We start from the raw sequence: 13,683 nt of genomic DNA, 5'->3' as shown, positions 1-13,683 counted from the left end.
TTAATGTGCATGCTGAGCATCATGGGAGACACACAGTGGGTACAGCTGAGAGCTTGGAACCTGTTTGTTTAGGGAAGGTTCTTGCAGCACATGAAAAAAATGTGACACCTGCCTGTTTCTGTAAGTTAAGACCGAAATGCATTCTGGCTAGATTTAATCAGAACCTCAATGTTTCAACTGTTTAAATGCTAGAGGGAGAGAGCAGAGAGAGAATACAGTGGATTTCCTTTCAGTTCAGCATATGCACAGCTGGTACTGCTTCATTTGGGTGGTGGTAGAGTATAAAAATGACTGTTTCTGCCCAGTAGGTTTTTTGGAGTCCAACTGTCTTCCAAAAATTACACGCTCATAAATTAGACTAAATGACGTTGAAACCAGAAGAGGATAACTATTTTCAGTTTGAATTTTGTGAATTTTCTGGGGAAACTGGGTTTCATCTGTGGAACATTTGGACATCTGCAAATAGATTCAAAGTGAATTAACTTTTTAGGTGCACCTCTTATGATCAAAATAATTTTCTTTGATTTTGAAATAAAATGTAAGAAGAGAATCTCTTCATGTCAGTGGCAGGCTCATATCTACCAGAGGCTTTCACTGTGTCAGTTACTTAAAGAACTAAACTCAAGCCTGAAGGGAAATTAGCTCCCCTGAGATCCGAACCTTTGACTACTCTCACAAGTCCAGAGCCCTAACTAACATGGCATACTTTTGCTGCATCATCATCATCAACAACACTCTATGGCTTAAGACTGTTAATACAATACAATAATGTATTAGTACTCAGTACTGCTGATATAATGCCCCTCCAGTACCCTGCAGTAACTGGAACTATGAGGCACTCTGATAGGACTCAGATGCTACACAAATGAAGTTTTGTAATGCTTTCAAAGCGACACAACTCAGCATAGTCAATGAAAATGTCTCGTCTGGGATTTGAGTGTTTTCTTTTTAATTTGTATTTTTTTGGGCGGCAGTCTGGCCTGGAATGGTGTAGAATGTTGATGTAGAGTCAGCTCTATATGGCTGCCATGCTGTCTGCAACGAGACAGGTGTGCTTTGTTGGCAGGAGGGCCTCTCTACTGTTCAATCCTGGAGCTTCTGTCCTGTCTCCATCAGGAGCTGGGTCCAGACAGGAACAAGAAATCCCGCAGGGATGGGAGCGCTCTTCATTCGGGATTTGTTTTACTGGAGCTGTCTGCAGTTCTTTGAGCCCGGCACTGTCAGTCCTGACAGGCTGGCTGCTCATGCACTCTCCTTTGTCATTTCCTTCTGCTGTTCTTCTGGTACCTTCCTTCTTGTGGAGCCTTTAGCTCTGCAGAGCTAGCCTTATTCTGACAGCAGGACAGAGGTTGCAGACTGACCACAGCTGGACTCAGATTGTCATGCTGTGGTTTACTTTAGCATTCAAAACTCAGTGAGAAACACAATGTTCACCAGGTTCCATGCATTCAATATATACCCTATGTCCCGTGAAACTCAAGATGATAAACTACTAATATAACCTAAGTATTCTGATACAAGTATATTTAGATTACATGTACTAAAACTAAGTGCAATATTGTAATTCACTACATTTTAAACAATAGTCACTTGTTCTTAACAGTGATTACAGATAAAAGGGCCTTGCCTTGCAGGTGCTCCCTCTTGGAATTGCAAATGTTTGGCAGTTTAGAGATGTTAAAAGGGTCTGTGGCTGAATCCAGTGGGCTTGCGCTGGAGTTGCTCCTCTGGCGCAGTGAACAACAGCATCTCTCATTGCTGTCCAGCGGGCGCCCTGCCTAACCGGTGCACACTGTGTGCTGCTGGTGGACACAGCACCTCTGTCGCTGGAAGAGGGGCAGCAGAGAAGGCAGAAGGAAGAGAGAGAGAAGGTGACAGGGGAAATGACGTGATGGCAAAGCCTGTTTTCCACTTTTTTCCTCCCTTCCCTTTTGTGGATTCAGTCAGGCTCTGATGGCAACTCCAGATGTTTGTCGATTTGTATTCCATTTGTTTCACTACCTCAGAAAGTGAGAAAAGTGATATAAATAATATAAGCTTTAATTATCAGCCTTAAATGTTGTTATTTATTATTATATTATACAATATATTGTACATGTCAACAATAATAAAAGTATTATTATTTATTATTATTATTATTATTATTATTATTATTAATAATAATAATTATGTCAATCTGCATAATAGCTCATCTAAATCTTTAATTATAATTTTTCACCACTTTCTTGGCATTTATTGTTAGTGAGTGTCTGTCAGATGATGAAAAAAAGTACAAAGAAGTTCTGTTTTCCTTTCTGCAGATAATAAATGTACTGCATTTCAGGCATTGTTTTCCCGCTGTCTCTGGTGGGCTGGAGAAATTGAATGTTGGTATTGAATTCAGGGTCTTGGCTGCAGCTATTTGGTTGTTGCATGGATTTGAATGGATTTCCTCTGTTTGAAAACAATGGTACTCTCTGCAGGGGAGCACAGTCTTGTTTATTGCCCTTGACTTAGATTCCATCTTTCTTTGAGGACTGTAAAACAAATGCAGGGCTTCCTACCATTATTGCCTAATTCTTGTGTATTCTTTTCTAATATACCCTTTTGTCCATCGCTTTTTTTCTTCTGTGGTTAAAATAAGAAATACCATCACTGCCCAAATAAGTTCTGTAACCTTTTGGCAGCCTACCAGAAAGGGCTGTTTTTTCTGTCTGGCTGGTGGTTGCTATTTCATGACTTACTCAGCGGGGAAAAACTGAGTTTGAGAACTCTCAGACCTGAGTGAAGGCTCTCAGACCTGAAAAATGCTTGAGGGAAGGGTAGCTCACAGTTGCCTGCTAACCAGGATTTGGGTTTAAATGATTTCCAAACAGTCCTCTAATTGCGATCATCTGCATACAGATTATCACAAAATATTAGTTATTGACTAGGCCTCCACTCTTCCACCTCTGACAGGTTTGCACAGAGGCTGACTTGTAGGAAGGCCTGGTCCACTCCTCACCAGGACACAGTAGAAGATGTCTGGAGAACAGTCTACCGTACTGAGTAACTGGATAAAAGTGTCAGATGGAGGAGAAATGACTCGGACTCATTCGGAAATGACATTCCTTTATTTCACACAAAACAGCATGGTGTCTAATGTGAAGCCCAAGGAAAGAGAGGCAGAGCAGGTCTCCTACAGTATATCGTTCTCTCAGTTGATAAGATGGATCTTGATTTGTGACTGTGATGATTGTGGTGTGTCATACTTTTCTCTGGTTTTGTGACAGTGTTCTATAGAGGTGGAATATGAAGTTGTCTGAGACTACACTAATTCTTGGTTTAAGTCACTGACACTGTAGTACTGTGTAAGTTTGTCACTTACTCAGAGAACACAGGCTATATTTTTGCTGTTCAGAATCCATCCTTTCAAAGGCAATCTGTAGTCAGCAAAGAACCATGCTGACAGGCTCCTGCATTGGGTCCTCACAGGCCCTGCTGTGTCTACCCTCCAGATGCTTTGGTGACCACAGTCAGGCATCCAGTACTCCACCAATCTTGATGACACACTCAAACAGTAGCAGAAAGTGAAACAAAAGATCATTTCATCATTTAGAGGACATCATAAACAGCATGGTTGTAACAAGTACATTAAAAATAAAGCTTTGTGAGATTTTGTGAGTGCAGAGTCAAGTCTTTATGCCTTTGCCTTCCAGAGACCTTGTTCATAACCTAAGCCCCTTATTCCCTGCCTCTGCATCACCATGCTACCACATGCCCCAGCCTGACTCTAGTGTTGGACTATAGCCAGCCAGCCACAGTAAAGCCAGCTTCTCTTTTGGACAGAGAAAGGGAGGGAGCAGTCACTGCTGGGGTAGGCCAGGGACAGGCTCACAGCAGGCATCTCATGACATAGGCACCTCAGGGGGTCCAGCCCAGACATGTCTCTTTCAACGAATAAAATTCTCCTGTCAGAGCCACAATGAGACTTCCATGGCAACAGGTCCATACAGTAAGAATGTTTAAGAGCTGCGGTGTGCTCACCATTGAGAAGCAATATATGCCAAGGGGAGCTGTCACTGGACACAGATAATGTGCTGTTTATGCTGGTGTTTCACAGTGACCATCTGCTATTTCCTTATTGTTCCCTCATTCCATAGGAGTTTTATGTATGACACTGTTGAGAGTGTTGTTATGTGTTTTCTGAGCCTACACCATATGTCTTATGGCGTCTACTATGTAATAAAATAAAAAAAATTCAGTGATGAGATCAAGTATTTACAGCATTTTGCCCTGGTCTTTCTTATGTTTTTAATGGCATATGCCCTGTAAACAAAGGGATCTTCTGTGCCATGTCTTGATAATGATAATGACCTGTCAGTGAGCATATCTTCTGTGCTCAGATAGTTCTCCATGCTGTAGTGAGAACCCTGTGCTCAGATGGATCTCTGTGCTGTAGCGAGTGTCCTGTTCTCTGCCCTCAGGTCTGTTATCGCGGAACCCATGTGAGGTGCTGCCTGTGGGGGAGGGCCACCCTGTGCAGGCCCTGTTGAAGAGTTTCGCTGCACTGTCTGGCTGTGCCAGCAAGGGGACCACAGGCTTCCCTCAGGAGGTGCACATCATCAACCTGAGGAGCAGTGGCCCTGAAGGGCCTGGAGAGACACCCACTGAGGTAAGCCACCTATGCCTAAAGGGCCACATCACCTGTAACATGCAGCACACACCTGTTACATAGATTCTATACCCATAACACATAGCCCATACCTGAAAAATATAGATACACAACTGACTTATTAACATTTATAGAGACACCACACCATCCATACTGAACACAGGCTATAATTGTGAACTTTCAGAAACAGCTAGACACAAATACACTTTCTGTGGCTGTTTTCCTGCTTTCGCTCTCCCCAGGCTTTCTCTCATCTCTGGATGTAAAAATCCATAGGTGTACAGCATTTTTAGTTCATTTGGTAAAAATCCTATGAAACATGCATGAGAATTAAGCTATAAAACAGCAATGTCAGTGTTAACTTCAGTCTCCTGTTAAAAGAGGTGTTGTCGTGAACCTTCAACGATGGACTTTTTAAAATAAATATATTAAGCATGCATAGTTACAAACTTGATCATCTCTATTTGCACTTCTTTCACTCTTTTGCTGCTGAAAAGTGTGTGCCACTTACTCACATGAGTAAGGATGGATCCAGACAGCTCTCCAGTGTCCAGAATACTGTATCCAGAATACAGTAAATTTACATTTGAAAGGTCAGCTAGACACATTTTGTAAAGGATGAATATTAATTAGAGAAATTGTTTCCAGTTGTTGAATTTGAACAGGTTACACTGGGTGTGTGCAGATGGCCATATTCATTTGTTAGAACATAAAGAAGGCTTTCTACACCTGCTGAAGGCTGTCCAATCCTGTATCTCTTGGGATGGAACTGGTGATTGTGCCTGTTGTGTGATTCTGCTTTGAAAATGTTGTCAGGTTGCCATAAAAATGCCTTTTGTATTGGCATTGGCCAGAGCTGCAGGGGTTGCATTTTATTTACAGAAAAGGCTTTCGCTTGTACATCTTGCAGGTTGATTAGGACTCTAGCATGGCCCTTTGCCATATGAGAAAGGGACGCTGCAGCGATTGGCTTCAAGCAGCCATACCAAATACCAAATTTACTGGTGTAATAATTGCTGGAAGGCTTCTGGCTGTGAGGAGTGCTGATTCAAGTAGCTCTGCAGGGCATAATTTCTTGTTTATTTTATCATCACTCAGCGAGTCTCAAACAGGGCCCCACTTTGAGAGAACGCGAATCCATACAAGTATGACTTTTCAGAGAGAGAGAGAGAGAGAGCGAGAGAGAGAGAGAGAGCGAGAGAGAGAGAGAGAGAGAGAGAGAGAGAGAGAGAGAGAGAGAGAGAGAGAGAGAGAGCTCACATCCCAAGAGTAGCAACTGCAGGCTTTGTCTGAGGAGGCAGCTGGTTTTTTTGGGACTTTAGTCCCCTTTTGTGGGAGCAGTTTAGGCACCTGGTTTCAACGGGTGTGCTTGTTGGCTGTGGAGCAGGGTTGGTGTGTTAGTCGCTTGGCCCCTGAGCATGAGGGTAGGCTGCCTTCACATCACATCATCAGAAATAATAGCAGCTTGCATTGCCTAGTTTGTCGGTTGTGGTTTTCTTTGTTAGTGGGCCAATATCTTAGATAACAGGGTAGTGGATGACCCAACTGGGGCTTACAGGCCTGCATGGAGAGCTGTCTGTTGGCCTATGTGGTGAACTATCACCCACCTCTTCTAAATAGCTTTAGATACCATATCTTCAACATCTGTTGTTTTTCTGCCCCCATATTGTAATCAGGGGCCATGCAAATGGCCGCTGTTCCTTCCCCTGTTGCGGACAGGAAACTGAAGAAATGCCTATTGGCCAAAGTAAGGGAGCAGAAGATTGTAAACATCCGCGGGAGATCAGATTGTCATCACAGCTTCTGCAATGTAAAACAAAAGCAGCGAAAATGTTATCCCTCTTGTCTTTGAAAGCAAAAAACAAATCTTTGTATCCTTTTGTACTCAAAAGAAAGAGAGTGGTCCCTATTATCTTATCATTATGTGCTGGTGAATGAAGACTTTGCTAACGTGCGAACAAAGTAAACAAATATCCAAAACAATTAAATAAAAACATTGGAAAACGGATGCTTGCAACCGGATGTTGTTCACCTGATAAATGGTTTGGCTTTGTCAATCTGGCTTTGAGAGAAGCCATAACCTGACATTGCGTTGCAGCTTAAGAAAGCAGATCTTCTCATTGACTGGATTCTCATTTTCCTGTGTGAGTTTGTACCCATTCTTGGTTCCATGTCCTGTTGCATCTCCCATTTGTAGAGCCTAGGAGCAGCCTGAGGTTATTCATCAAGATGTCAGTCTCTCTGAGAAAGCTGAAATGGCACAGGTCATGCTGTTATATTAGCTTTGCTATGACTCATTGGCTCAACAGACTTTTTTTGAGCCTGTGGATGTTCTTTGTCAGTGTTTAAGTATCCTCATTTCTTTAGGCATGGATGTGAAAATCACATCACTGTCTAGGTTTTTCCTGAGAAATTGAACATATCTACTAATACAGATGACTCTCGAGTCAATGCTCTGTTCAAGTTAAATGCAAGTTAAATCCAGTGCATTTTCATCAGACACAAGCTAAAGGTTTCAGGAACATGATGCCATTTCTGGTAGAGCTTACAGGCTGCTGCAAACACTGGATCCCACCACACAAAATGTTTGCCATTTCAATTTTTGATTTTTTTTTTGTTGCTTGCAAAGCTTCACATGCACACACATTTCTATGTTTAAGTTAGACTTGACAGTTAACATCTGGAAGGAAAAAAACAGTACAATAAAGTCAATTTCATGAGTAGAGCTGCACCCATAGAGGATCTCCATAGCCCACATATACAGAGTTTTATTAGAGACAGTAAAATGAGAAAGTATATATAGTTGTCACGTCAAATGGCTAAATGTCCAATTGTTAAGTCACATTGGAGTTGTAACACATGGGAGTTACAAGTGACAGGTTAAGTTACAAGTTCCTGAGCAATGTTTGTGTGGTGCACGCCTCCAACAACCATCATAGTTGTCCTTGCAGCCCTGAAATCTGTTCATTTCTTCCTTGTACCAATGCTAGAATTTCACCCAGATTCATCCAAATTCACCCATAGCTTTTCCCAGTTATGCTGTTCACAGGTAGACAAACATACAGGGGCAGTCAAATAACCTCTGCTTTACGTACTGGAGGTGGGGTAGAATTGTTATGATTTGGTGCATGCACCACCTCCTGGGTGAGTCCCACTGAAAGCAGTCTGAAGTGCTTTGCAAATGATTAAATATATGGTGGCTTATACTCTTAGTTGTGCATGCACAAGAGATGCTTGTGTAATCAAGCAGCAGGATTTATTCACTTTACAAATATTTGCTCAACTTCAGAGAGAGTTGCTGGGAATATTGCTTTTTGCCTGTGAGCTTTACTGACAGGGGTATAGGGTTCACTTATATCTTTGAGCAGGTGATTGATGAGGGTTTGGTTGCATTTTTATTTGATAATATTTCCCATTGTTTGCCATATTTCACAGTGAGCCAAATTCTACTTCAACCCAAATACATAGTATTTGCATATTGTTCATGAGATACAAAATAAGTTCATAATAAACATCATGAGGCTAAAGATACATTGTGTGCTCAGTTGTTTTAAAGCCTCTGATATTACCATGTTTTGTATTTCAACTAACTAAAGCCATTTTGCTCCTGAAAAAATAAATCCTTGTGGGAAATGTGTTGGTTTGCTGTTACTATGAAATCAAGATAGGGCTGCTATAGAAATCAGTTAGAAAAAGCCAGTTTACTTGGCACTAAGAGCAACAGATAAATTTGTGTCAGGGTGGATTATGAAGGCAAAGATATTCCACAAAACTAAATTGTGCGGTTAGTTTTGTCAACAGTGGGTTGAAGATTGTTCCACTTACTGCAGCCTAAGCCGCAGGTATTTGTTAGATTTTGATATGTCATCCAAATTATTGTGCTGCTGATGTGCTGATGAGCCGTTTGGTTTGTTGCGCATGACAGAGTGCAGGGTTATGTGTTGGGGAAAAACAGACTGCTTGTGTCTCATGCTTGTGAAATGTGACTCTATCTTCACACCCAGCTTGTCCAGGGGCTGGCAGACTCAGCCACTTGTGGGATCCTCTGTGTGTAACGACAGAGATGAGAGCCTGCTGGAGGTGACAACCCTTTGGTCCCTGGACAACTGTTTCAAAAATGCCATCAAACTGGCCGGGTTTTGACAGATTTCAACAAATTAACACAGGTTTCGGATGTGGAAGGGTGGTGTGGTGCGGGTGGAGATTAATGAGCCTCGCTGTAGTTAATCTCTAACCACAAGTGCTGTATTAAGGGTTAAACTGTGACAGCTGGGTGCCTGACAACATGGTCCAGCTGCAACCTCAGTCATCCACTCTTGAGACCTGGCCCATACCTGTCCTTCAGCCCTCGCCTACACCTCTCCCACTGCAGGCGAGCCAATGAGTACACTCAGGTTTCACACACTGAAACAGCCCTGACCATCAGTAACAGACAAAGGATTACCTCATACATAAACAATTCAGCAGATCCTTTGTTCACTGTTTTAAGGACCAAAAATACAATGGTGACAGTTCATAGGGGATACAATGATGCATTTCCTGACCTGTCCATAGTGTGTCTATAGGTGGCACAATGTGTGTGCGAGCTTTGCAGCATGGAGTCCTGTCTTGAGTGAGTTATGGTTTGATTGAGTTCTGCTGGACTTAAAGCAGTAGATGTACTGTTGCCTCTTCAAATATCATGTGTTGTGAGTTAATTTAAGGTAGTGAACAATTGCAGCCACTACCAATACTGAATCAAACACATATCTGTGTTTGTTAAAACTATCAGTGCCTATTGATGTCTTATAGCTTGTTGACATAAAGTTGACACATGTTGAAATCATTGCAGCCTTTGTTGTATGGACTCCTGTGAAATGTGCGCTCTGGCCAATTTTAATGAGCATGTGCTGAACCTCCCTAGACAGAAGCAAACTAGTCCTAGTGGGCAGCTCGATACCAGTTCTTCTTACCTTATTTCATGTGGCTTCTCTATTTGTTTTGGAGTTGAATCTTAGAGACTTGTTTTCCAAGTCAGCAAAGAGGTGTCTGGTCAATGATTCTGTGAATGTATCCTCCTCCTCCTCCTCCACCTCCTCCTCCCTCTTCGTCTTCTTCCTCTTCTTCTTCGTTTCTTCTTCACATTCTCTTTCACCTCTTAAATATTCCTCAGCAGGATCATGGAGGAAACAGCATTTTGGCCAGAGTAGCCTACCTGTCCTTGTTGAGAATGTGGTCTAGCAGTCTATGGTCTCCACTGAATGTGCTAAAATGCACTCTGGACATGTTTATGTGTCACATGCAATTTTATTTTCTGAATGTTCCTCCAGTTTCTTCATTGAGCTGCCTTTTGAGATGGCACTCATTGTTAGAAAGTCTTGAACAGACTATTAAAAGTGACTGGATTTTTCTGTTCGGTTAACCACTTCTGTCCCTGTTACACTGTCTCTTGATGTTCCTCTGCTAAAACAGGATGTAGCTGCTCTCTTGTTATTCCATTAAACCATTGAGTTAATCACCCCACAGAGAGATGTTCTCCTGATTCCATGGATATAGGGATGTGTTTATGGTAAAGAGGACAGAAAGCAGAAGGAGCATAGCTGAGGTGAAGTGAAAAGGTCTTCTGATTGGCTGAGAGACACTACCTGCAGGGGTTTGGAACTCTTTGCACCTCACTGGTGCCAGTTTAGAGTTTTCAAGTCACTGTTTTGACTTCCTCTTGCTATTCCTTCATTTGTCATTTTTCTCAGACCATTTCCTTAATAACTTCTCCACGTTGGTTGTACTTCAGCAATTACTATGGCATGCACAGTGTCCTGGGCTGTCATTGGAAGTATATCTGGCTATGTTGCTCAACTAAAAAAGAGATCTGGAAGTGACAAGTGCCTTGTGGGCCACTGTGGATGTTGATGGGTAAGGTATTAGCGTGGTACGATTCTTCTGGCCCTCTCCAAGCAGCCCCAGCAAATAGCCCCTAATTCCAGCTGCTTCTTTCCAGCAAAGATGTTCAAGACCCTGGCAGATTCCAGTCAAGTAGTATTCATTCTCCCTTGAATTCTCTGTAGTGTGAAACGTTAGAGGGAGAACAGATAGACTGTGACCCAGTCGGACTGGTCATACTGGTTCTGTGTGACTCATTTTGCAGTGTGGCTGCAGACTTTGGGCCACAGTCTATTGGAAGGCCAGGGAGTGCTCACAGCTCCCTGCAAAATGTCACACTTCTTACCCATTTTCTATCCTTTGACTGGTTTTGTATAGGTGGACCCATTGGATTAAATCAGATTTGTGTATTTGAAGTGGGTTCCATAATTTAAAATCTTTATGTTTACTTAAAAAATGTTATGTTGGCCACTTTTACAGCACCATTTTAGTAATGGGGATACAGACTGATACTTATATGGCTGAAAATAAAGCCAGAGCTATTGTTTATCCTTTTAAGTCACGTGAAATATTTGCAATTTACTTGCAGAAACTTGTAATATATTGTTTGGGCTAAGTGAAGAGCATGAGTCAGTGTTCGTTAAACCAGGGGCATGTAAAAACAACAACAACAAAAGTCTGGCCAACACCATTATGTTTCTGGCTGGGGCAATGTAGCAACTTTTTAGCATTTTCTATAATATACTCCCCCCTCAGACTAATATTGTCTGCCTGATGGGAGAAGTGCCATTTATTGCATTTCATGGTGTCTGAAATGGCATGAAAATTGTAAAGTGTGAAATGCAAAATATTAACAGAAAGAGGAGGTTGTATTGATTAGTGTTACTCTGTGCCAAGTGGAGAATAATGGTTTTCCAGTGGGGTTTTGAGGTACCCAGCTGTTTCCTTGTGAAAGCAGGGGGATCTCTGTAAACCTGCAATGTCCTGCCTTCTAAATGCCTGTATTGGACTCCTTCCCATGGCATGGCACAGATGCACTGAAAATTATGTCATTAGTCAGCCATACTTTCTTTGGTGCACGCTCTATGCTTATACTTTACTGTTGGGTGCAGAGGAACCCAGGAACCCTACCAGCCCTTCGCTGTGAGTCTGTGGGGCCTCCAGCTTGCACTATGGTGATATATAAAGACCCGCTGCTCAGCGGGCCTACACTAAGTCGGCTTTAAATTAACTTCCTTGTGAGAAACCCCAGGCAAATGTCTGGATTCCCAGTCAAGAAGTGAGAGAAATGAATTGTTTCCTGCATGCTTAAAATGAACTCATTCATTATGGGAATAACCCGGAGGACCTGGGCTGTGTTATCTCTGCAGTAACAGAAAGAAATGCACAGCTGCAATAACTTCACAATTTGCTATTTGTTTCAAATCACGTTTCTATGGCTAAATTAGATGATTAAGTGAAAAGGAACTCTTTGCTAGTGAGAGCATATGCAGCTTTGGCAGTGATATTCTTATGCTTAATCCACCCACTTGACAAAATGGTTGCTTGTGAAATGGGCCACTGTAAGCATATTCGCTAAGTAATAATGAAAGGGAGCTCCTCAGTTATTTGACAATTTCAGTGTTGCATTTAACTCACAGAAACTTACCAACCACATCAGATTGAAAATGAGAACAGTTTTACACTGTACATTTTGTTTGGGGTGGCAGTGTAGCATAGTGGTTAAGGAGCAGGACTCATAACCGAAAGGTTGCTGGTTCGATCCCCGCTGGGACACTGCTGCTGTACCTTTAGGCAAGGTACTTAACCCACACTTGCCTCAGTAAATATCCGGCTGTATAAATGGATGACATTGTAAAGAACTGTAACCTATGTAAGCCGCTTTGGATAAAAGCGTCTGCTAAATGAATAAATGTAAATGTTTGACAATAATGTATGAGTTGAATGAGTTGCATCATACGTGGCACTAAGCCTGCCTGAAAAAGCTGGAGCCTTCACAGAAACTTGCATGCTTATTTATTGATGAATAGCCCCAGCACTCCTCTCTGTCCTAGAGACATTAAGACAAAACTGAAATTTGGAAAGGTCAGTAAATAATCTGTTTCACTAGAAGTTGTAGAGGTTGACTTTCCATTTTGACCACAGTGCCTCAAAGAGATGAGATGAATGGGTTTAAATACTCCCTGGCTGTCATTCATACAGTACTGCGCACATAGGGAAGAAACTGGACTAAACAGCAGTGACTTCACTGCCTATTGGAGCAAGCAATGATCAAAGCACCAGAGCTCCATTAGCACCGCCCCCACCCATGCCAGAGTCAATGTGTACATTTTTGAGGAGCCAGGAAAACGAAAACCAATAGCACAGATTAGAGGAACAAAGTGGCCATTCTGTGCTGACTGATACCTGATAAGGCATGTGAGTAGCGGCCAGTACGGTGTGCAGGAGGTTAACACTCTGTTCAGATAAGTTGCACAATGACTTTTTGGCACATTTGCACAGCATTAGATACACAGTTTGCAATGTGAATTAGTATCCTAGCTGGTACAGAGTAATCAGGCCTGTTGGTCATATTTCAGCTCTGATCTAGGTACAGGGGATCAGTCATCAGGTGGAAGAGCTGAGAACACACAGTAACTCCAGGCCGACTGAAAAGGTGTTTCCCTCTGACAACGTTTTGATGTCATCTGAGTGAAGCCTCCCCAGGCTAGCTTTCTGACTCTAATCTCACACTTGGTTCAGAGTTTGTGCTTTTCTCCATGGGATAGTCTGTTATGTGGAACTCTCACAAAAGCTTTATTAGCACAACCACAGCTCAGATGGCACATTTTCACTGTCCCACTAAGTAGCTACCACAGCCCGTTAATGCAGAAGGGAGTTGTGTGACATTGAGGTGTTTTGCAGAGATGACATGTGTTTGCAATCTGTGGCACAAAGAACTGAAACATCTTACAAACTAGTGCAAAAGTTTTCCCTTTTCCCTCATTAATTCAGGTAGACCATGCATACTGGGAAGTCAGGGTTCACAGGGTTCAGCTGACACCATTCTCCACATACACTGTTTATTATTCTTCAAATCAACAACTGCTGCACACTAATATTTATATATAATATATATAATAGAGTTAACTTGTGCAACAACTTAAAAAATTACATGCTTAGATTTCATTTATTTCTGTCCTGTTGAGCTA

General features: G+C 42.1%; 1 protein-coding gene across 5 annotated transcripts in view; it reads left to right on the top strand.

Moving 5' to 3' along the window:
• LOC118773315 (transforming growth factor beta receptor type 3-like) overlaps nt 1-13,683 on the top strand; it is a 66,648-nt gene that overhangs the window by 17,217 nt on the left and 35,748 nt on the right. For all 5 annotated transcript variants that reach the window (XM_036522186.1, XM_036522188.1, XM_036522187.1 and 2 more), the window contains exon 3: nt 4,446-4,633. In XM_036522186.1, the coding sequence (XP_036378079.1) occupies nt 4,446-4,633 (188 nt within the window). The remainder of the gene's footprint in view (nt 1-4,445; nt 4,634-13,683) is intronic.

Source organism: Megalops cyprinoides, chromosome 2 (genome assembly GCF_013368585.1).
Source record: "Megalops cyprinoides isolate fMegCyp1 chromosome 2, fMegCyp1.pri, whole genome shotgun sequence".
NCBI lineage: Eukaryota > Metazoa > Chordata > Actinopteri > Elopiformes > Megalopidae > Megalops > Megalops cyprinoides.
Note: the sequence above shows the minus strand (reverse complement) of the source record. Positions and strands in the feature narration are given on the sequence as shown.